Source organism: Haliotis rubra, unplaced genomic scaffold (assembly GCF_003918875.1).
Source record: "Haliotis rubra isolate DU_JTF1 unplaced genomic scaffold, ASM391887v1 Scf410, whole genome shotgun sequence".
NCBI lineage: Eukaryota > Metazoa > Mollusca > Gastropoda > Lepetellida > Haliotidae > Haliotis > Haliotis rubra.
The window spans coordinates 703,629-726,228 of NW_025767092.1; the positions used below are offsets into that span (position 1 = coordinate 703,629).

At 38.8% G+C, this 22,600-nt stretch overlaps 1 protein-coding gene across 1 annotated transcript in view; it reads right to left on the reverse strand.

The window, feature by feature from the left end:
• The window catches only part of LOC124288064 (non-symbiotic hemoglobin 1-like), a 30,086-nt gene extending 20,185 nt beyond the window's left edge, over nt 1–9,901 (reverse strand). Inside the window, exon 1 of the mRNA XM_046724633.1 lies at nt 9,330–9,901. Coding sequence (XP_046580589.1) covers nt 9,330–9,577 — 248 coding nt within the window. The 5' untranslated portion in view covers nt 9,578–9,901. The remainder of the gene's footprint in view (nt 1–9,329) is intronic.
• Nucleotides 9,902–22,600: the final 12,699 nt, after the last annotated feature.

The window sequence follows — 22,600 nt, forward strand, 5'->3', positions numbered from 1 at the left end:
CGTCGACATTAGTTTCAAATTTGTCGCTGTGATGGTGATGGTGAAATCTCTCCCTGATTTTCGTTCTTAATAAACAATAAATGTCGTAAACGGACAACTGAGATATTGTCGGACGACTATTTATCAGAACCTTTGAATGTTTGCTTACCTTGGGTGAACAGGAAACATGTGCATGTAGCTTATGTGTTGACATTAGCGAGCTACCGTTCCATCTCCATTTGTTTTCAATTTCAATACGAAAATATCCTGATGAGCAAAACTAAACTGTCATGTAGATGGTTGCCAACTGCGTGCCAACAAGCTGGAAAACCTTTATTCTCTTAGGGCAAGCAGTTATTATTTTTCTTGAAATTGAAATTGCAAATATGCAGAAATAATCTGTGATGTCCTTAATATACTCATGCAAATAATAGTTGTCACCCCCCTCCCCACCCCAACCCACCTCACACCCACCCCTCTCCAATTAAAAACATTGAAGGGGGTGACAACCATTATTGGCATGAGTATAGTACTAAGCACGTAAATGGCATCTCTGTCTGCACGTGTATCAGTGGTTATGGAAGAACAGGGACTTAATAGACATTAATGTCATCGCATATACACACCATGGCATTGGTCAACATCAACCAAAATTCGTGGAGGATCAATAGAAATTACTTATTTCTTCAAGACATTTGGGGATACTAAACCCAGTTGGAAAATGTCGTTTGTTAACAGATATTCAATGATATGATCCGATACGTGACCAAGCAGGCAAGGCATTGCTAGAATCACAGATACGGCCGCTGAACGATCTCCCTACCCTAATGTTAGCAGTACATATCGACAAATACTTCGGTTGTCTTTATAGCTGAAGCACCGTTTCCTCTTGACATTTCAGTTTAATAAAACCAGTTTGTTTTTGTTCCTGTGGTTTCACTAATGTTTTACTGATCAAATACGTTTACCCCAACACGACGGCATTCACGATAAAGACAAATATTTGCAGATGGGATTGTAGCGTGGTAGAGATTTTCTTTCAGACATGCGAGCGTGTGTCAGCGCGGCAGCTATTGAAATAGGAAACCATGTGTGAAAGACTAAATGCCATCCTATAGATTCTTCTTTGTAAGATCACTGGGCGATTAACTTAGCGGATGTATAACCACACACTGTCGGGCACTCATGTTCGTTTTTGTATTGAAATCAAATGTTAGGAAAAGACAATGTTTTCTAAAAGTTTTGATTTAAACTTAAAAATCTCGTTTTTTAAATCACGCTTTTATCCTGATGGGGACTTGTTTTCCAAGCCCTATAAATCATAATTAGTTTCAATACCAACGGTTTATTAAAGCTACTCCATCCTGATATCTTTTTAGTAAATATTCCTTACAATTCACGATATTCTCATGACGATCATAGAATCTTTCTTTGCTTAAAAATGTGGAGCCTATATAAATACCTTCATACCAATGTCAAGATGATTATATTAAGGTTTCTTTCAACGACTAATCTGAGAAATCATTCAGTAACACGAGTAGAGTCACCATTCTCCATCATTTATGCACACTTTTAAACTATAGTTATCATTAATGTGGCATTTGTTCCTTGAAATCTTTTAGACTGACAGCGGAAACTGTATTAAAGCAACATGCATTTCAGATGTGGTGTATTTTACGAAATATACCAACTGGTAACTCAAGCACCAGAGAGAAAACGACGTAAATGAAACAAACAAGAATGCATACTTCGCAAAACCTAACAAACACAACAGTTATGTAGCACAAAGCTGCAAGTATTCTTTGGGACAGTAAAACACACACCTTATTGCATACATGACGAAATGATATAGCCTGTATTAGTATACTTTACGGAAGTAAAACAAATCAGACACAGTACAGTACCAAATTTAATCACTATGATCAGTTTCCATGGGAACAAACAAGAATGCATACTTCACAAAACCTAACAAACACAACAGTTATGTAGCACAAAGCTGCAAGTATTCTTTGGGACAGTAAAACACACACCTTATTGCATACACGACGAAATGATATAGCCTGTATTAGTATACTTTACGGAAGTAAAACAAATCAGACACAGTACAGTATAAAATTAAACACTATGATCAGTTTCCATGGAAACGAAACCTAACGATTGACATCAACTCAACATCTGTCCACTTGCATTCGATCCTCTTTTGATCAGTGAAGCAGATAAAATAACCAATAATGCATGTGCGGCTACCGTCTAAGCGGCGCTTCAAGTCAGTGACCGGAATATCTGTCCAGAAGGCGTTCGATAAACGACATACTTAAATTTCTGTTCACGGGGGAAAACTGTGAACCGTCTTGTATAAACAATAGGTGCACATTCGAGCGACAAAAGGAAATGACTATTGCAAGTAGGGTGGATTACATGCAATGACGGTGTTTAAAATGGTAAGCCAGTCTAGATGTATAAATTTGACCTAAGCTTACAAGGATGAAACCACGAATACATTTTGTGTAACAGTGTCTTCGGAAGAGTACAAGAGTCTGACAATCACCTGTCAAGTTTAAGTTTCAATGAGTTTCTACCAGGATGGCACAGAAGGCCAAGTCGTCAAAGAAGATTTTATGGGAGCAGTGAATGATGATTTTGTGTCTGAATCCCAGATTCATCCTTCTTGTGCCGCAAGGTTTGTCAGCAACATAACCGCGATCCTTGGTCAACGAAATGGGTTTGCATCCTCCTGGTCTGTCCTTCAACATTGTCCATCTAGGGTCCATGCAGGTAGCAAAAGTAATTTAAGTCCCCATGGTTCCTAGTATGGTGATCTACCTTCAGTTGTTGGCGATCAATAGCCTGTTTTTATATTGTATCGTCTTGTATAGTTCAAATGTTTTAGATTTAGTTACTAGTTTTATATCTATATTTGTGATAATCTAGTTGTTTTACTGTCCTTCGTTGGCAGAATTCTATAATTACCCTTAAATTGTTGATATATTTATAACTTGCTTTAGTCACGATATGGCTGAAATATCGCCGATGTGACTTAAAATCTTAACTCACTCACTCACTCACTCACTCCTTCAACATGGAGCACAAACGATGTGATACAACTGGAATATTGCTCAAAGTGGCATTAAACAAGTCACTAACCCACCCACCTCAGAAGCACATTGCGTATTGAGGTACTATCCTATTGCGGGTAGGTACAATGACACAATGACACAAGCCTCTTCTAATTCCACCTTAACACTTCCAAGACACAACTTCAATATTTGCATTTTTACATAATACTTAATAGAGTTCAACAGTGTATTCTGTATACTCAAATAGTTTAATTCGCTAGTTCAAGTGCCAATGTATTCCCAATTCTCTTTTTATTGCCAATGCAGTGGAGCTTCACATGATGATGAACGCCAATACATATCTGCCACTTCATCTATGCTCTGTACCACAGAGTGCTGGAGTTTATCGGAAACATTTTACGAGTGTTGATAATTAAATTTGCAAAAAAACGTTTCACTCTTTTAATTAAATAAATCTCACTATTATTGGTAAAGGGCTTTTCAAAATGATGATCCAGAGACGCGAATTCGTAAAGCCATGTAACGATGCTTTGACTGTCACCGTTCAAGTAGTAACCGCTGTTTGAATTACTCCGCGCCCGTGCTGACATTTAAACAAATCATTTTTTCTGATAATTAATTTGCACAAAAAATGAAATATGGATTCTTTGCAATGGAAGTCTTTGCTACCGCATACTGGATAGCATCTCTGACATTTTGTACATATGCGTCACTCGTTTAGCAGAGATAGAACCTGTCAAAAACACGGTGTAAATTGACCGAGATAATAGCTTCTGCTTTTCTGAGTACATGCTAAACATCCGTTATACATTGTATCGCCATGGAAGTATTTTCATCTGTGTTCTGTTAAGCACGTCCAATATATCATTGAACTTCAACACTTCATTAAAACTGGTGTCTGTATTACCTGATAAAAGGGATGCAGCGATTCGTCCAGTTGACAAAGTGTTTTGGTTTGATTTGTCACGTCGATGATCTGGTTTCCATTCCCCAAGCGGACAGAATTTGGCTATTTTCCTTGTCTTGTATTAGATTGCCGAATTTGCTCTTTCCATTTTCCAAAACATGACAAATCAAAGAATATTTGAAAGGTTTTCAGAGCATGTGCTATTTGGAACAGATCATGAATATGTAATTCACAGCTGTACCTTAATGTACATTCCTTTCAACCTTTTATTCAATTTAAAGGCATTTGGGAACATGGTGCTCCATGCGTTCTCCATTCATGCTAAAGGTCCAGGTTTGTTCTCGAATAATAGCACTCAGTTAAGGTCCTTTGTTAGTCTTCAACACCGTAGCATTAATGAAAGAAATGTATAGTCAAAATGACGGTTGATGATCGCTCTAGCGAGGTTTTCGACATGTGTGCTGACCTTACATAGTATATAAGTTACATGAAATGAGAGGACAAACCCGATTTGCAGTTATTCTTCAAACTGACCGGAGGATGAACTAGTGGAAACTTTCATGAGCCTGGTGCCACAACCGTTGCCAACGCAACTACCTTGAGGTATGTGTGTTCACATATTTCTTTTCTTATTGATAAAAACGAGTAGGCACTGTGTGACGTGAGAGAATGGTCATTTTTGTGACACAGGTGTTAGTGTATCCTTTACCTGATTGTGCAAGATTCTGAAACAGATTCCATCACGTTTGATAATCTGATATGGCCAAGCGCGTATGTAGTGTAACAGTTGGTGACAAAACCACTTGATAATATTGTATGTTCCAATGTCGAACGCATGCAGTTGTAAAAGGCAATTTTATATGCATCGATTGTACGATATTGACTTGCTTTGAATCAGTTGGAACCAGATACTTAATCAGAATAAATCATTCTTCATGGTCTTGGTTGAATTCCCATTATATATTATGGCTATATGATTATTCGCTGAAAACTCTTTTCAAAGAGTGATGTACCTTCAAAATACAATCGGGGCGGTGGGGTAGCCTAGTAGTTAAAGCGTTGGCTCGTTACGCCGAAGACCTGGGTTCGATTCCCCACATGGGTACAATGAGTGAAGCCTATTTCTGGTTTCCCCGCCGTGATATTGCTGGTATATTGCTAAAAGCGGCGTTAAACCATACTCACTCACTCACTCACTCAAAATACTATCATAGCGTGACCTTACCCTTCCCGCACAAAGGATAGCAACTGAAAGACGATAAATCTCGATGAAAACAGAGTGTCCAATTATGACGTAAACTCAGCATGTTTTCAATATTGAGAGAGGTTAATTACCTGTAGATTAAATCTGGCAGATACACACGATATACGAAAATATATAAGATATACTAGGAATTCTTAAATTTCTGCTGTTTCTCTAAACCTTAAATTCATGTTGAATATATATCTGAAGCTATCTATATAAATGACTCCACATTTTACAAGAAGGTGATTAACTCTGTAGGTTGGGATTTTCAGGTTAACAATGCTTTTTAAACGTGATTTAGTCATTCCCCATGATTAGCATCTGACAAAGGTCTCCTGTGACATGCGTCATGTTCCTGTTGAGCAATAATGGAAGCTAGCATTGTCACCGGATGGAAGGTAATTGGAAATCAATGTAACCGTGTTCATTCGAAGTACAACACGGTACATGTGTGTTTGAGTATATGTCTAACTAATTGACACCGGCCTGTCCTCTGCCATCATCTTTGTTTATCAAGAGCTTGAACCCACATTCTCAACTATAAATATAAATGCAGGTGTATTCATTAAAGCACTTGTGTATTCATTAAACACTTGAACTGCAAAATCAAACGTTCGTAATGGCTAAATGAAGAATAGCCTAAAAAGTTATAATATTTGTCTTATTTCGGTCCGTATATTCCACAAACATGAATGACAACACTGGTGCTCAGAAATTGTAAATAACTGTTGCAAGTTGGGTTCAGTGACACGATCTGCTTCTCTTGGGTTCGAATATCAGTATATGTTTTGTGGTTTGCTAGAGATGCTTGGTGCCTTTGCAAATTTGTAAATACTCCCCGAGCATTAAATTAATACGCTTGTTATGCTTGCATTGTCTGATAGCTAAACTCATTTGGCGACATAACACTATGTTGAATATTCTATGCATAACAGTATGCTGGTGCGTCGTACAAAAACATTAACTCACTGCTTTCATAACCATGTAACTTATTTTAGTTAACGGAATACCTGGTATTCGTGTTACCAAAATAGAAAAGATGTATAGATACTTTCCAATTAGTACTTGAAGAGTCAACTCATCTTGAAAAGTTGAAACTGTCGGTGTCAGTTGAAACGTCGATAACTCAATGATAGTTTACATTAAGCGAAACGCCATGTAACACATGTCTGGCAGCTGTCTCGGTGGTACAGAGATAAAATTACTCGGCGAACCAAGAGATATACAAGCTGTCATCAAGACCTCCATGCCCTGGAATTCTTATGCCCGACGGGCATCTCATTTACCACCTGTTATCAGACACTCATCCAACAGGATTTGTGAGAGTGTGAGTGTTAATGGAATTTAATCTGTGGAAATGCTGGAATAGAATGTATAACATGCTGATTATTCTTCCAGTGGACCATCTATATATACATTGTCTATATGTATACAAGGCTGTGTTAACTGAGGATTCAGTAGAAAGAGTTCATCGGTGTATCATGATAGTCAGCTGAAACCGGTCCAGGTTCTTGGTCTGATTGCAGCAAACCCCGATGGTGTTCAGACCGCATTGGTCTGGTGGATAGAGCTACTTGACTGGCAACGAAAACTTCTTGGTTCGATTCTAGACCTCCTCATAACAAAGGTCGTTGAAAGATTGTTACCCGCTCATGCGATCGGCTGGAGGAGACAGTTTAGTTAACTGTATTGTCTCTGATTTGGCTACCCATGTAGGTATGTCAGTTGTCTGGTACTATACAACCGCTTGACACAGGCCAGCCTAGCACATACATGTACGTGGGTTCTTGAACGCAACGTCCAGCACCGTTTCACCTCATCTCACTGAAGGTGGCTCATGGTCGCAGGATTTGGTTTGTCCAGTCCAGACACACCGTCGTGGTGACGTTTGTCAAAGCTGACTCACTCCCTTACATTCGAATGTATCGTTACACAAACATTTTGTGTCCTCCTGAACTCCTCAATCTGTCCTTCCCAATCTAATTTGCAGGTTGAGGAAAATTCTAGCAACCTAATACGGATGCTACAAGATGCAAGTGCAAAGTTGCGCGAAACCGCTTCATTGAAAACTATTGAGATTCAGGTGGGCATAAGGACTGTTTTGTGGCATGATGACATCTTGAGTTAGCTTCAAGAACTTGTATCATCATTTGGTAGTATCACTGATTTTCAGTGATTCACTCATATTATTTTCCCCACATCTTGAACCTGACACCAAGTAGAATCTGTTTTGCAAAACTTTCGACTAATTATTCCGTTTAATAATTACATCTACAGCACATTTCTACACAGGGACTTATTTTCAGTTCTACTTCTGTTCCACAATTCTAGCATTGGAAATGAACATCGTGACCCGCGATAGAACCTTTTTTCTATTTCACCAGTGCATGTCATAATGCTTGTATGGGTGCACAGTGACTATGTGACCTTTACATTCAGGTAAAACCTCACAAGATAAAACATGATTTTCCACGTCAATACAGAACATTTGAGGTACTGCATAAAACACCTAGTTGAAGTAATGACATGTGCTTGAATCACTGAGGTGAACTGGTAGCAAATGAACCGTTGGAACAAGATTTGTTGAACATGTTTTGTCCATCTGAATAGTTTACTGTTTCCTAGTCACGCCGCTTCGGCGTCTCTGGTTCCTTGACTGTAACCTTACAATTGTGATTAGTACCTTAAGAATAGTGTTTAGTTCCATATATTTTGGTATGAAATCATGCAAATATTTGAGATAAGTGTGTCCGTAGTCATGATATTGTTGGGATATGCTACAGAATTCATGAATGACGAATACAGTGGTTTACAATGATATGTAGTCAAACTGAAATAAACCTTAACAAGTGTTATTTTTTCAGAGAGTCACTGGAGCTATCAAGGATCTGTTTGTGTGTAAAACCAACGAGTACAAAGTGAGTGAGTGAAATACAATTTACCGTCGCTTCAGTATTGTTTCTACCAAATATGGCTTCATGGTATGATGGGACTATTTAACGGAAATAGGTTCTAGAATTTCCGTCAAATGATCCAGCTTTTTACAAGTGCAATTTCGGAATTATGACATACAATAGTTCAATCCACATCAGAAGGAATATAACGAGAGGCGATGACAGTCTGAACAATATATACATCACAATCGGAAATAAATGCCGTTTAATAAACATATTTCTGTTGTATAGTTATTTACATTTGTTATCCGTAAATCACTATGCTCAGACTATGTGAATGACAGGAACATATATTGCCTTCCGACTTGACAATATAACCGGACATTGACCACCTGCTATTATTTGCTCGTGGTGCATCACCTGCTATTATTTGCTCGTGGTGCATCACGACTTGCCTTGTGGAAAGTAGGGTTCCGTTTCATGATTCAACACCGCCAACGTTGTAAATGTACATCTGATTTAGGCTGTATATCATGTCTTAGACCTTGTTAAATCTAATCGCGTGTAAGTGGAGGTCTTCGGTAGGAATAACAATGTGTCTTCATTTACGTCAGTGACGATTTCTTTTGGCTTTTTAAACAACCATGACAAATAGCCGCAATCGATTGAAGTGGTTTCATGTTTTAGGGGAAATGAACCTATCTGAAAACATGATTTACATGTGGGATTTCAAGTCCACAAAAACACATTAGCTACAGCATATCAGATTATTCTGAGCATGGCAAATGCAAATAGCTCAACTGCAGTACCACAACATCAAAATGCATATTAAAACGGCATTTGATCATCAAGGCTTTTCATCCGTTTCCCTGGATTTACAGATGCAAAGATTTTGTTAAGTCGAACCGGACTATTTAATTGGTCACGCAGTTTTCTTAAACAATAACTAGTACGTTAAGCATAAAGCAATCGTGTATTTTGAATATATCACACTGGTATAAAACAATTTAGAGCTTACATTCTCATTTTATTCGCCTGGCAGGTAACACACATGTGTGTTACGTTTAAGCATATTAGTAGTGAGCATTCAATACTAGTTTATGGCACATCATCAAACAGTACCCAATACAGAGAAAACTGTTATGAGTGAGTGAGATTGCAAATCACATCGGCAATATTTCAAATATTGTTACACATGTTATGAATGTATGTATGCTTTTACTTACTTCATAAACATTACGACCCCAACTTTACTGATATCCTCTTGAATAATCTGCCACGATTCCAGCACCATAGCCTTCTGTGGTTCTGTGATTTTTGGTGCATGCTCGAGGGGATCTCTGGCAGGTGCCACAATATGTCCATTACACGTGTGTCCATTTGTGGGAAGATACTTCTTCCCTTTCCCTTTTCCCTTCCCATCTGCAGAAGAGGCCCGTTTGTTCCTGCTTTTCTTTGAGTGGTGAAGTCCCATAGCTATAAATGATAACGAGCTTACACGTGAGACAGAAATCAAGGCAACAACGAACTGTTCACATGGCGCTGCTTTCTGGAAACGCCCGCTGTAGGATCACCAATCAATGTTGGGAACGAGACGATACTATTTCACGAAGAGATATCCACCAGTGACAACTTCTAAACACACAAACAGTAATTGCAAACGGAGCATGCTTTATACACACATGCTGCTACGTCACGTCCGGTCTTCCGCTGCCAGCCAGGCACTGGTCCCGCCTCATTATCGGATCACCAGTGGTTCAGAATTGATAAATCCTTCACGTACGGATTTGATCTTACAAATTTGTTCTCTCCAGATTAAGCTGAATAAGACAACACGGAAAGATTTAGTTTGGTCAATACAGAGCCAAACCCAGCGGGTTCATTGATCTACTTACGACACCTATCAGGAATCGGCCTCGCTGCGTGGGTTTTCCAGGAGGAGTGGAAACAGGAATGAAAGAGGACTGCCGGACACGAGGGACAGCTTCCGCACAAATGGAACCCAGGGGATCGCCAAACATATGCTACGCTGATATTTGGCATTACTTTGTCGAAATTTATGCACAAGCAAACGTTGTACAATCAGGTTTCAGTACATCCAAGAAATAACTACACAATAATAAAAAGGGAAAACGGTTTCCTAAATAATGAATATCGAAAATGATTTATTGGTACGTTTACGTCGCAATATGTTTTGTGCCATCACTGTCATTGACTGTATAGTCAATAACATGCAGAATCGTAATCATAATCATAAAATTTCATTCATATATCCCCGTGGTCATATGATTATTCCTATAAGCATTGTCATATATATATATCAATCAACGCCTCCAGTCCCTGTAGTCTGTGATCTGGTCAATCAATACTACAGGGGGCATGTTTTTGTATAATTAACACCCAAAAACTAATTCTGTAACTTCAAAGACATCCTGAAACCTAACAAAATATAACTTCTCAAAGCCGGTTAATAGTGTATATGTAAGATGATCAATTGGCTAAGATAATCAATACAGAGGCATGTATAACACATCGGATGATCGATGGGCCCTTGTCGGAGGAAGGCCACCTGTGCAAGGCTATTAGCGAAGTGTTTCTGCAACATTGGAGTAACAGCTGTCGCCCTTCAATCGACAACTCTCAATTAATTGGCATTAGTTTCCTTGTGTACACGTATAGTTAAAAGGTTCGTGAAAAAAAGAGTATGTATTTCTTTAGACCACAACAGGAAGTGTCGACGAATGCATTTTGTAGTTCAAGCCAAGCAGACTTCAACACAAGGAAGAACACATTTCATCTTTTCAAACTGTGATAAATATCAGCATGCACATAGATATGGAGGACGTACTGCCGGGTTTTTCTGGAGTGAGTGAGCGAGTTAAAATTTAAAGTCACTTTGGCAATATTTCAGCCATATTGTGACTAAATCAAGTTATAGATTAATAAAAATTAAAGGAAAATTATAAAAACCTGTCAACGAAGGACAGTAAAACAACTAGATTATCACAGATGGAAATTTAAAACTAGTAATTAAATCTAAAACATTTTAGCTATACATGACAATACAATATAAAAAAACAGGCTATAGATTGCAAACAACTGAAGGTAGATCACCATACTAGGGACCATGAGGACTTACAGTACATTTGCTTCCTGATGGGCCCCAGTTGGATTTACATCATCCCTTCAGCTGGTAGCAATTTAGATAAATCTAGCCATACATTAAAAATAAACATATTCTACGATTAAAAATGTGGAGAGTTTCAATTTACTTTGAATGTTTTGGGACTTACGTGCCCTCTAAGGAGGGGTTTATCTGGGGCGTTGATATTAGTTTTAACAAATGTAACAGACATATTAGATGCCGTAACATTATGTTCAGTACTATAAGTGGGAGTTAGAAATTATTTAACAATGTCTGGTATATACGTGTAAAAGTTATATAATATAACATACATAAATATTCCCTTGGTGCCTGTCACATGGGCCACCGTCAGTGCAGCAAACCGCGAGGGCTGGAGTCACACCTACCACCAGGCTGTCTCCTCCTTTGAAGACTCTCGCAGGGCAAAAAAAAACACGAGGCAGAGGAGGAAGAACCGCGAAACCTCAGCACCAAACCCAGACCAGATCTTCACCTGCAACCGCTCCGGCCGAACCTGCCTGTCCCACATTGGCCTTGTCAGCGTGCCTGAAGTCGATCACCCCCTTCACAGATCTTCGTTCGCGAAGCAAGGCCATGATGATGAAATACATATTACATTACTCCAAACATAGTTTAGACTCACTTATAGCATTCACTTTATGTTATGCATATATATGGAAGATGAATTTTTCCACTCACTTGGGGGAACCAACTGCAAACCGTATGCAGATGAATTGCACAAGGATCATGCATCAAACTGGTGAAAAGCATGAGCAAATATCCTGCATGTGAACAGCTGCGTTTTGGTGTAAAATTGTGTTAAGAATTCGCCACGTTACATCATTTATTGAACTCATGACAATAATCTTTTCAACTTTAAGAATATGTTTTACAATATATCAGTTCATGTGTAAACAGTACCTTTAAACAATATGGAATTTTTGCAAAATCTAGTTAAGAACAGTTGACTGAAGTAAGTGGCTACTTTTACACTAGTGAGTCTAAACTTGTGATGGGTAGAATACATCGGTTTCCCATACACCAGCCTTCATTTGGATATAGTCATGTCGAATCATTCTCTTGGGGGACAAACATACCGTGTTGTGCAAGATGGTATGCCATCATTGCCTGTGATCATTGACGTTCGTAATGATATGTACATAATAATTCTATGTATATACGATTACAAAAGGACGTTTCTTATTGTATCAACTATATCATGGAATGCTATATAACATTTTCCAACAGGTGCCCTATACAGTACCCCTCATTGGTATTTCTTAGCACATTGTGATATGTCGTTAGAATTTGTCAATATGATGCTAAGCATTTGTCTCTCCTTTTGGCTCTTCAGCAGTGTCATCAACAACCAAGTACATATGGAAATCCTAAATAAAGATTTACATGAGGTGAGGTGAGGTGAAATTGGGTTTAACGTCGTGCTTGAGAATATTTCGCTCATATGACGACGTGCATGCGTGTGTATGTGTATGTGCGGCTGCTTGTACTAGCCCAGACTTAAGCTGGTTTTATAGTGCTAGCTCACTGAGATACCATGCCGCAGTGAAGCATGAATACCCCACTCAGACACATTATACTGACTCCGTGCCGACCAGTCCTTGTTGTACCCATTAATGCCGAGCGCCAGGCAGGGACCAACAAGTACCATATTTTAACGTCTTTTGGTATGACGCGGTCGGGGATCGAACCCGCGACCTTCCGCTCTCCGGGCGGACGCTCTAACCACTACACCACGGAGGCGGTCGATATGTCGTTAGAATTTGTCAATATGATGCTAAGCATTTGTCTCTCCTTTTGGCTCTTCAGCAGTGTCATCAACAACCAAGTATATATGGAAATCCTAAATAAAGATTTACATGAATTAAATGAGATCAAAACGTACGTTAGGACTTGAAACGGTGAGGCTATTATTTCCAGTACTATTCGCATTGGGGTTTTTTTGCCATTGAGTCAAATTGATCAACATGCAGATTCTATATGTGATACACACTTTGGTGTAAATCTAAACTTTAAGAGTATAGACTTTTGTTGTTACAAGGACTGAAGTCAGACAACAAGAGTTCATGTAATTAAGTCCCAGGCTTGGTAGAAGTATATTAGGAAGGGTTGGTTGGTTTGCTGTTTAACGCCGCGCACTCAGCAATATTACCGCAAGATGGCGGCGGTTTTCAGATAACGAGGTCTGGACCAGATAATCCAGTGATCACAAGCATGAGCATCGATCTACAGAATTGGCATACGATGAATTGTGTCAAGTAAGCGAACCTGACCACCCGATCCCGTTAGTCGCCTTTTACGACAAGCATGGGTTACTGAAGACCAATTCTAACCCGGATCATCACGGGTTCATCACAAAGGGAACATCCACAGAATGATTTCGAACTTGCGAAATTGCTTGAAATTGCATGTCACAGAACACGCAACTGAAAATCAGTTCTTATCATTATGACGACACAATAAATAAACTGATATTTCATGTGTTCTCATTGCATTTTGTTCGAAGTATGTGATCTCAATCTCTTAGTAATGTTGATAAAAACACAAGCTATATCGCATAAGAAAATAAATCCTCAATGTATGTTTTAAAAGCTAAGGAGTCTTGAGTGACGAAAGTATTTTTACATTACATTAAACTACAATTATCATTGTAAATTATATTTATGTGTTTAACATTACAATGAAGCAAGATTATATCGAAACTACATCAAACAAAAGAAGCTTTATAATGTTCTCCATCCCGAGACATATTAGAGATTAGCGTGTGAATACACCATTGGTATGTCGAATCTTTTAAGGTTAACCTTTGAAGTTTCATTTCCAATAAATATCAATGCGGTTACTCAAGTTCAATGTTCCAGCGTTCTTTGTGTTCCCAACGCCATCCCGACCTACCAAAGAGTATTGTTTTTACTGGAATCAAAGAAGATGTATTTCAAACTTCAAGCTGATAAAACAAGCAAAACATTTATAAATTAGAGACCATTTTTTAGAAGAAAAGGCAGCATTTTAATTAACCATTTTGTTTTCCGTTCAATTATAATGAAAACATTTAAGTCTATTGTTATGGTCTTAACTTTCTAAAACTATTTATAAACCTACCTATGTATGCACTCTCCGTCAAGTTTAAGCAACTTATCCAATCAAGCTGTACAAATAAATTCTGTTATACGCGGCCTGGAACGCAGATACGTTCTGTTCTGCCTGTTACATCATACATGAAGGCACGATAACGTAATCTGCCTAATTTATCTAATCCTGGCTGTCTCAGTCTGATGAGACGGTACTCGTTTGGATGCAATGCGTTCTATTAACAAAACCCCACAGGTATTGAATGGTCGAAGCATCGAAGTAAGAAAAAATATAAAAATAAGTGGAAAAGAAGAATATATAACAATAATATGACATTTTTACGCCTGTAGAAAGACTCACTTTTGGAATACACCATAGAATCGCGCTTTGTACCTATGTGGGAACTCGAACCTAGGTCATCGAATAAACAATAAGCGAAAGAACACGGTGATGACGAGATTTCCCCATCGACATTTATTAGTTTGTCCCAGGTGAGCATTGTACAGCGCTACGCCTTGTTAATTGACAAGAGTCAGTGTTTTCTATATTTAGATTGCAAATATATATTCAACCAATGACGCTTCAACCAATATCTCAACCAAACCAAGACTTTGTGTTCTGTTCTGACTGTGCAACGGGCATACATAGTTTGTAATGTACAGCTAGTTTACCTCTAGATTCATCCACACCAAAGTAAAATATTGAAGCCTCTTGATTTCACTCAATTCAAAGTAGGGTTAGCTTGAAATATTTATATGACAGCATATTCTCTACATTCCTCACACATTATTTTTGTTATGTCCAATTGCTGTTGTGATTACTACAATCACTGGTAAACAGATCTAAAAAAACATGATCGTAAATAAGTAACACTGTTGATTAGAAACTTTATCCAACGTCATCCTTGCAGGAAAGAAACTCGTTGCTTGGGAAAAAGCACAATGACGTCATCGCCTCCAAGCTGTGACATGTGTGTGCTTTATGAATGGAATAAGTACTTTCGTCACGTAAATCATGATTAAAGTCCTTTACCAATACAGAATTTACCACAGGGCACACACATTTCCTTAATTTACCAATTCATAGATGTTTGACATTCTGTTTACATTGTTACGTCGACTACTATTGCCAGTGTAGACAATAATCAAATCAACGAATGAAAAAATACCCCCTCCATTGGGAATAAATAAAACAAATTCTCCCCAGAGCGAGGTGCTTCAGACAGAAAATCGCTCGGGATTCTTAATTCACAATTCAAAAGGGCTCGTTTGTTTTTGTCGAAATCGTTCTGTTAATAACCGTATAGAAATTCCCAGTCGTCCCACAAATAGATGAAAGAGGTTCAAGTCTCTCTGTCCTCTATACTGTCATTTCTGATAGAGGTATTGAGACGTACAGATCATATGATGACGACCCGGCTCCTTTCGAGTGTCTCGGGCTCTCATTTCGCAATTCAAAGGATAACAAATGGCTCAGGCGTTACTTGTAGGGCTGAACAGATCTTGGAACCGAGTGTTCCTAATGGAAGCTTCTGTGGTCTCATACACTGACTCTTTAGACGACAGAAAGGGATTGGTCTAAGATTATTTCCCAAATAACACATTGTTAGGTGACGTCTGGGTGAAACCGATTCTTGTAGGGCTGGGTTTGTGCTGTGCGTCTTGTGTCTCATTATGGGAGTCAGCGAGTGGGCTTTTAATATGACATTACTGATTCCTACAATTAGGTGCTCGTGTAATAGCTGGATGCTTAGGGAAGTGTCAGAAAAGCACAGTATTTTTTCATAGTTCAAGCAGACTGGCCCAAGTAAAGACTAAAGCTGCTGACTAAGGTAATGATTACATTGTCTTGTTGTTGTACGTGTCCAACTTGACATTTGCACAACACACGTAAGGCGAGGATTTGCTTGTGTGAACTAACAAATTAACTGAAGTAGAATAACACAATAGTTTTAATTAAATTCCTGAATGTCACTGCTTGTTAATGAAATGTACGCTAATTCCAGTAACATAATAATACTGTAATTCAGGTCACATTCCAGTTTATTAAAGCCTATTCTGTACAATTAACATGACGAGACAAAGTTGGGAAATGTATTGCATTTCATAAAATAATTTTGTTACCAGGCAATACCCGCTTGAGCACTGTTGCATCCCTCTCATCCAAGTGTTTCAGTGTTGACATACTCTTCATATTCCATTGACCTGCAGCAGCAGCCATCCTATTTGCACCCAAATCATGATGACTGAGAGAGTGGAAAACTGGCAAAGTGAGGCATGATGGTGCGCAATAACTGAAGAACTCTTTAACAAGGAGCTCCAACCAAGCCGTGTTTCATCGTCTCATCCGCAACAGGAAATCACGGTCCTTAAGCCCAGTTGAGAATTACAAGATGATTCGTGTATGCTATTAAATCTCATAACCATCGGATCAAAATTATTTGCACATATTTTTAACGGGTCAAGGTTTCGAAAGAAATTTGTCTTGTTCCCAATTACTGGGATTCCGTTTTCATTGCGAGATTGAAGCTGTCTGCATTTCAATGTTAGGTTTATTTATGAAGTGGAAACGTTTGAAAATAACAGCTTGACTATTTGTAAAGATAATACCTCCTTTGTGGGTTGAGAAGGTGTGATTATTTTCCATCGGTGACAGACAGGAGGATGTGACTCCTGACCTGAAGACGTCTTGGCTATATAACGAGCTGACAACGGCGGAACATTAAGCTTAAGTAATCACAATTTTATCCTTTAACCACAACCAACCAGAATACAGCCACCGAACACCAGGATGGTATTTAATTAAGCTTCTCTGCAATATTATAGCATATTTGTCACATGCTTTATTCTGCATCAGGTTAATAGTATATTAATCATATCTCAGATGATATTCCGATCACGACATTCACAGTTGAAAGTATCAATATGCGAAATATACGAAAATAAGTAAACTATGGACTAGTACATAATTAGGGAAAAGTAAACATATTTTGTCATAAAAACAGGTTTAACAATGTCAATAACGGTCATCTACTATAAAAGACGTTTCCAAGGAATACGCGAATATTGGTGAGTTTATTGGGCTTTACACCGCCCATAATGATATTCGGGCAATGCCAGTATCAGAGTGAGTGAGTGAGTTATTATTTAACGTCACATCGGCAATATTTCAGCCATATCGTGACGAGAACATATTTGACTTTGAAATGGAATATATGTATATCATAAAAACCTGTCGACTAAGGACAGTAAAACAACTAGAATATCACAATTAGGATTAAAACTAGCGTGGAAAGTTAAAACTAATAGCACTATTTGGACAATACAATATAAAAACAGGCTATAGATTGCCAACAACGATGGTAGATCACCATACTAGGGAGCATGGGGACTTACAGTACCTTTGCTACCTGCATGGACCCTATCTGGATTTACACCATCCCTTCAGCTGCTGGCCATTGTAAGAAATGTTAGCCAAAATTCAAATAACAAGAATACTACGTTTAAAAATCCCGGTAAGTTTAAATTGACTTTGAAAATTTTGGGACTTACCCTCTCAGGAGGACGCCAGTATCAGAGATACCTAAAATGGACATCTTGAACTGAACACAAAAAGGGGAATTACATGCGGCGGATGGCAAAAAAGCCTTGATCACAAGGCTAAGCATCAATACATATTGTCCATAGGGCACGGATATAGGTGAAACTATTTCAGTAATAATCACTGAGCATTCATTTTTGCTTCTTGCTTCTTCCAATCGATGGAATAATTTTCTTTGTTGAGAAGACGCCTATAGCTACATGACGTCATAAGAACGTATTGGTGCCAAAACTGTGAGCTGTTAACAGTTCCCTCACTCGGGACTGAAGCAGGAACCAATCAATCGATAGGTAAAGATAAATGGTGACAATGGTTGTTTCTGACATACCTTATGTAAAAGGTACATTGACTACCCTTTAAAACATTGTTCTTCAGAAAGACATTTCATATCGAACACAAAATGAATATTTCTGACAGTGAACTCGACAACAGCTGTGTAACAGTGTAGTAGCGTTAGGATGGGGTTACTTCTGTCTGGCGAGAACCTCAAAGCAACTGTGGTGTGAGGCGATGGACGTTTATTACGATGAATGTAATATAGCAAAACCCTGAGCCAGGTTGGTATCACCTGAGCTACTGCATACATAGGCGACGCATCAACGTCATGTCTCCGTCATCTTATATATGCATGAAAAAACAGTCCAGATCACCATGATCTTGATCTTATAGAATATGGACAAACCACAACATGCGCGATGACAACCACATAAGATACTGACTAAGAGACTAGATGAAATTAACCTTTAAATACCTTAATACCTTATACGCTTGGACGATCACAGAATAATTGAACCTCCACACAAGCCTAAGAAAGGGACATGCTTTAGATGGGATTGCAGGGAGAATGAGTATTGCTGAAATAGATTACTTTTAAGATTAGATGGATGTTTAGAGGGCTAATGGTGAATGTTGAGTATAAAATAATTGATAAAATGGTTAGATATAGTTTATTTAATAAGATTGTATATCTCACCAAAATATGACAAACAACTTTAAATGATTCACATTTTTATTCACAAACCTATATACATTTGTATTCATATCTATAAACTATATTCAGCACAAAGTTGACTCTGCCACAACAGTTACTGTTATGACAGGCTCTTGGCCTATTGTTGCGTCGGCATTTTCATGGCATCCGCTTCACATAATTCTACTGAAAGGCATGCAGAATCTAATAAATGTCAAACCCATTAAGGCGATTCCTCATGTCCATCAAGTTATACACACACTAACACCCGAGGAAATCCACGTATTAGCCGAGACTGATAAATCCCAACGTTGATTAGATGATATTATGACCCATTGTTCGTTTTGGCAGAGACATACAATATTGGCTAGTTGGGTCTGGTAATCCATGAGCAAGAACAATATTGAAGATGCACTGCTTTGACCTTGTCTGATCAAGTCATTTAGTTGTTTATCTTTTGTGTTGCTCCAACAATGCATTGGGGTAAAATAATCCTGCAACTATACACGAAGTAATATCAACCATTATGAGGTAAATGTATCACGAACTCAGATCCATGCAGGTATCTTACATTGTAAACCAAAAGTCACTGTGTTCTTTAATCTGATTGGTTGAAAAACATGATCAAATGGTATTCGATTCCCGGAATTTCGCTGCGTTTTAATACATACAAACATCGCTCACACCATTGTATTGTTACGTCGTCAGCTGTGATGACGTCATTAAAATCATATTGTGACGTAAAGTCCGAATGACGTCACAAATGAACAGTTCCAGATGTTACCATAGGAGGCAGCCGAAACGGCCGGCTGATGACATTTCACTGCTGTACCCATACTCGGTGTCAATGAGTGCAGACACAAAAACGTGTGTAGACCTTTTGGTTTACTTTTGTGTTTACAATGTCGATAATATTTCATTTGAAACCTCCGGCTGACGCCGTCGGTTCCAAATGAATTCCCGTGCTTCAAATACTCAATAACACCCGGAAATTGGCCCAAACATGATGTTTATCTCCTAATTCAAAGACGCATTCGAAATGGTGATGCAATGGTCTGACACACGAAAAACGAAGCAATGGAAACATTAGTCATCACAAATACAAACATTACAAATACCACTTCGAACCATCTTGACATTATCTGCACCCAGTCAAGCAACGTTTAACATACATGACTGCAGTTACCTGTGGCTTCTCATGTAACAGACAGAAGAAGATTCTCGTTTGAATTAACAAAACATAACTGACCTTCATTACTCTCTGGTCGGCATTTCCTGCATGCGAGGTACCAGTGACACTGAAAACTTGTGATACACATATATTTCAAAAACATGTAATCATTAGTAATCATTCGATAAAACCAACATTACAGTATCATAAATAACTACCCTGAAAACACGAAACCCTAAATGTTACTATCATTGTCATGCCAAAATATTGGCTATTCCATGACCCTTTGACAAAAATATTCGACAACCATTATGAGCCGTCTCAGTTGATTTTGTAGAAAGTCCAGCCTTGCCTAGTTAGTTCAGCACTTTAGTAACTGTAATCACAGGCCTCATTACTTAAAGCGTTAGGCAACTATTACAATGAATACAAGCTATACGCACCTCCGACTTCAACAGACTTTTTACAGAGTAGGACCTTGATGTTAAGGAACTCTTCGACTGGCATGACTACGAATCTTATTCTCTAGTAACGGATATGTATCTGGAATTTAATTCATCATTATCTAGCTTGTGTCTCCCGGTTCAGTTAGCTTTGATCAGTATCAGTTCTATCAGTACCAAACGACTTGATCCAGCACGCCTTTGTTCTATTTGTGCTCTCTACCTTTATGCCTGTACAATCCTTGCCCACAGGAGCGCTGCTCGTACTCTTGTTAATCACAATTATATGATGGATAAAAGGACTGAGCATGCATGCTCTAATGGCAAACATTAAGAGGGTTTCACTGTATAGCCGGGGGCTACCTATGTTAGTTCTTTCAATTTTTTATACTTAAAGGACATTGTAGGTCATGTTTTCTGATGGCTCACGTCCTTTCCGTTTCCAGATAGGTCGCATTTCAAGGTCAGTTGGGTAACATGTCAAATAAGCGAGGTGTTACATTACAATTAAGGCCAGAATAATTATTTACTCAGCTGACCTCCCCGGACGAACATATTTATGATCACGCCTCTGTTAGATGGACAGGAATATTTCATTTTTGAAACAGATGTCATCGTTAGATTTCATTATTTAATTGGTAATCGTTACATTTATTCAGCAAATGCATCCGCGTATGTACTGTCATGCAAAGTGTGAGTGGAATCTTCCCCCTGTGGTGTGACGTGTAAATCTCTGTAAAATAGCTGAAGATAATACATGGAGTTACATAGTGTGAGAGCAGTTGGTCTTCGCTTTGGCTTTGAACAATGTTATTATCTCACTGCTTGCCATCTTAATGTTGACAAAATGTTGAAATAATGCAGTTCTCAGATGACACATAATCAGAGGTTTCTGCATGTTCAGTCGCGGAGTTACATTGAGAATCTCACCCGAGTGTCTTTTGATATCAAATATATCACCACGACTTGATAAAGTAACAAATGTCCAAATCTTGCCGAGGATAATTTTACTCTTATCAACGAGTGTTGATATGTAAATAAAACGGCACCCGTGAAGATCCACCTCCTCGTGGTGGGTCCTGGGTAACGCTAAGCGCTCTTCAACCCCCCGTTGTGTACCCGGGGGTATATTTGGTCCACCAACCCGTTTGCCGTGGGTTGCGCCCCTGTGTCGGTGGAGGAAGGGAGTCTGGTGGTTGAGGGCACTGGTTCCAGGAACAGTGTTCCTTTGCCCAACACACCACTTCGCCCCTTACTTCACCTAGACGGGTGGTTGAATGGGCCCGATTCAATCAATCGGCTGGTCACGCCAAGCCCTGTGTATGTATATTTTGATACACAATTTCGGACACTTTGTATAATGTTTTGTGAGATGACTTGGCTTATGATTATATATCTGAATTTGAAAATATTTCACTTTTGTAATTTGCCTAGACTCCTATACCCAGAAGGCGGTGGCTCATGGGCCAATCTGGTAGGATCTATCGTTTTTCAAGGTATGTTTCTGCTTGAGTATACCCTCCTAGTATCCTTGGTGCCGTCTGCTGGAGACCAACAGACATAAGGCATCGTCCTTGTTGACACTCCATGGTGGGTGGGGAGCTAGGAGAGTGAATTATATTCAATACAGCCATGGCACCCCCATTTAAAAAACGTTAGCACGAATCTGATTCGTGTTCATCGGAGGATGAAGCTTCTGCTGTTTTACCAAAGCCTGATACCTGATCTCGTTTTCTTGTGATGTCAGCACCAGATCGTGGCGCTCTGAAATGAAATCCTTTGCCGTAGCGAAAGGCATCGAAGGTTTGGCAGGTGATGTCAAAGAGATTAAAAAAACTACGATCTGGTTCACTGCTTATTGAGTGTCGGAAATTGATACAATCCCAGATTTTGCTCTCGTCCAAATCATTAGCTAATGTTCCTGTGGATGTGTCCCCTCACAGGACATTGAACAGCAGCAAAGGCATCGTTCGTGTGAAATTGTCGCAGAATTACATTCCCAAGGCGTGACTCATGTCAAACGCTTCATGTCCTGCTTGACTGTATTGATTTTTCCATCACAAGGGATAAGTATTTCA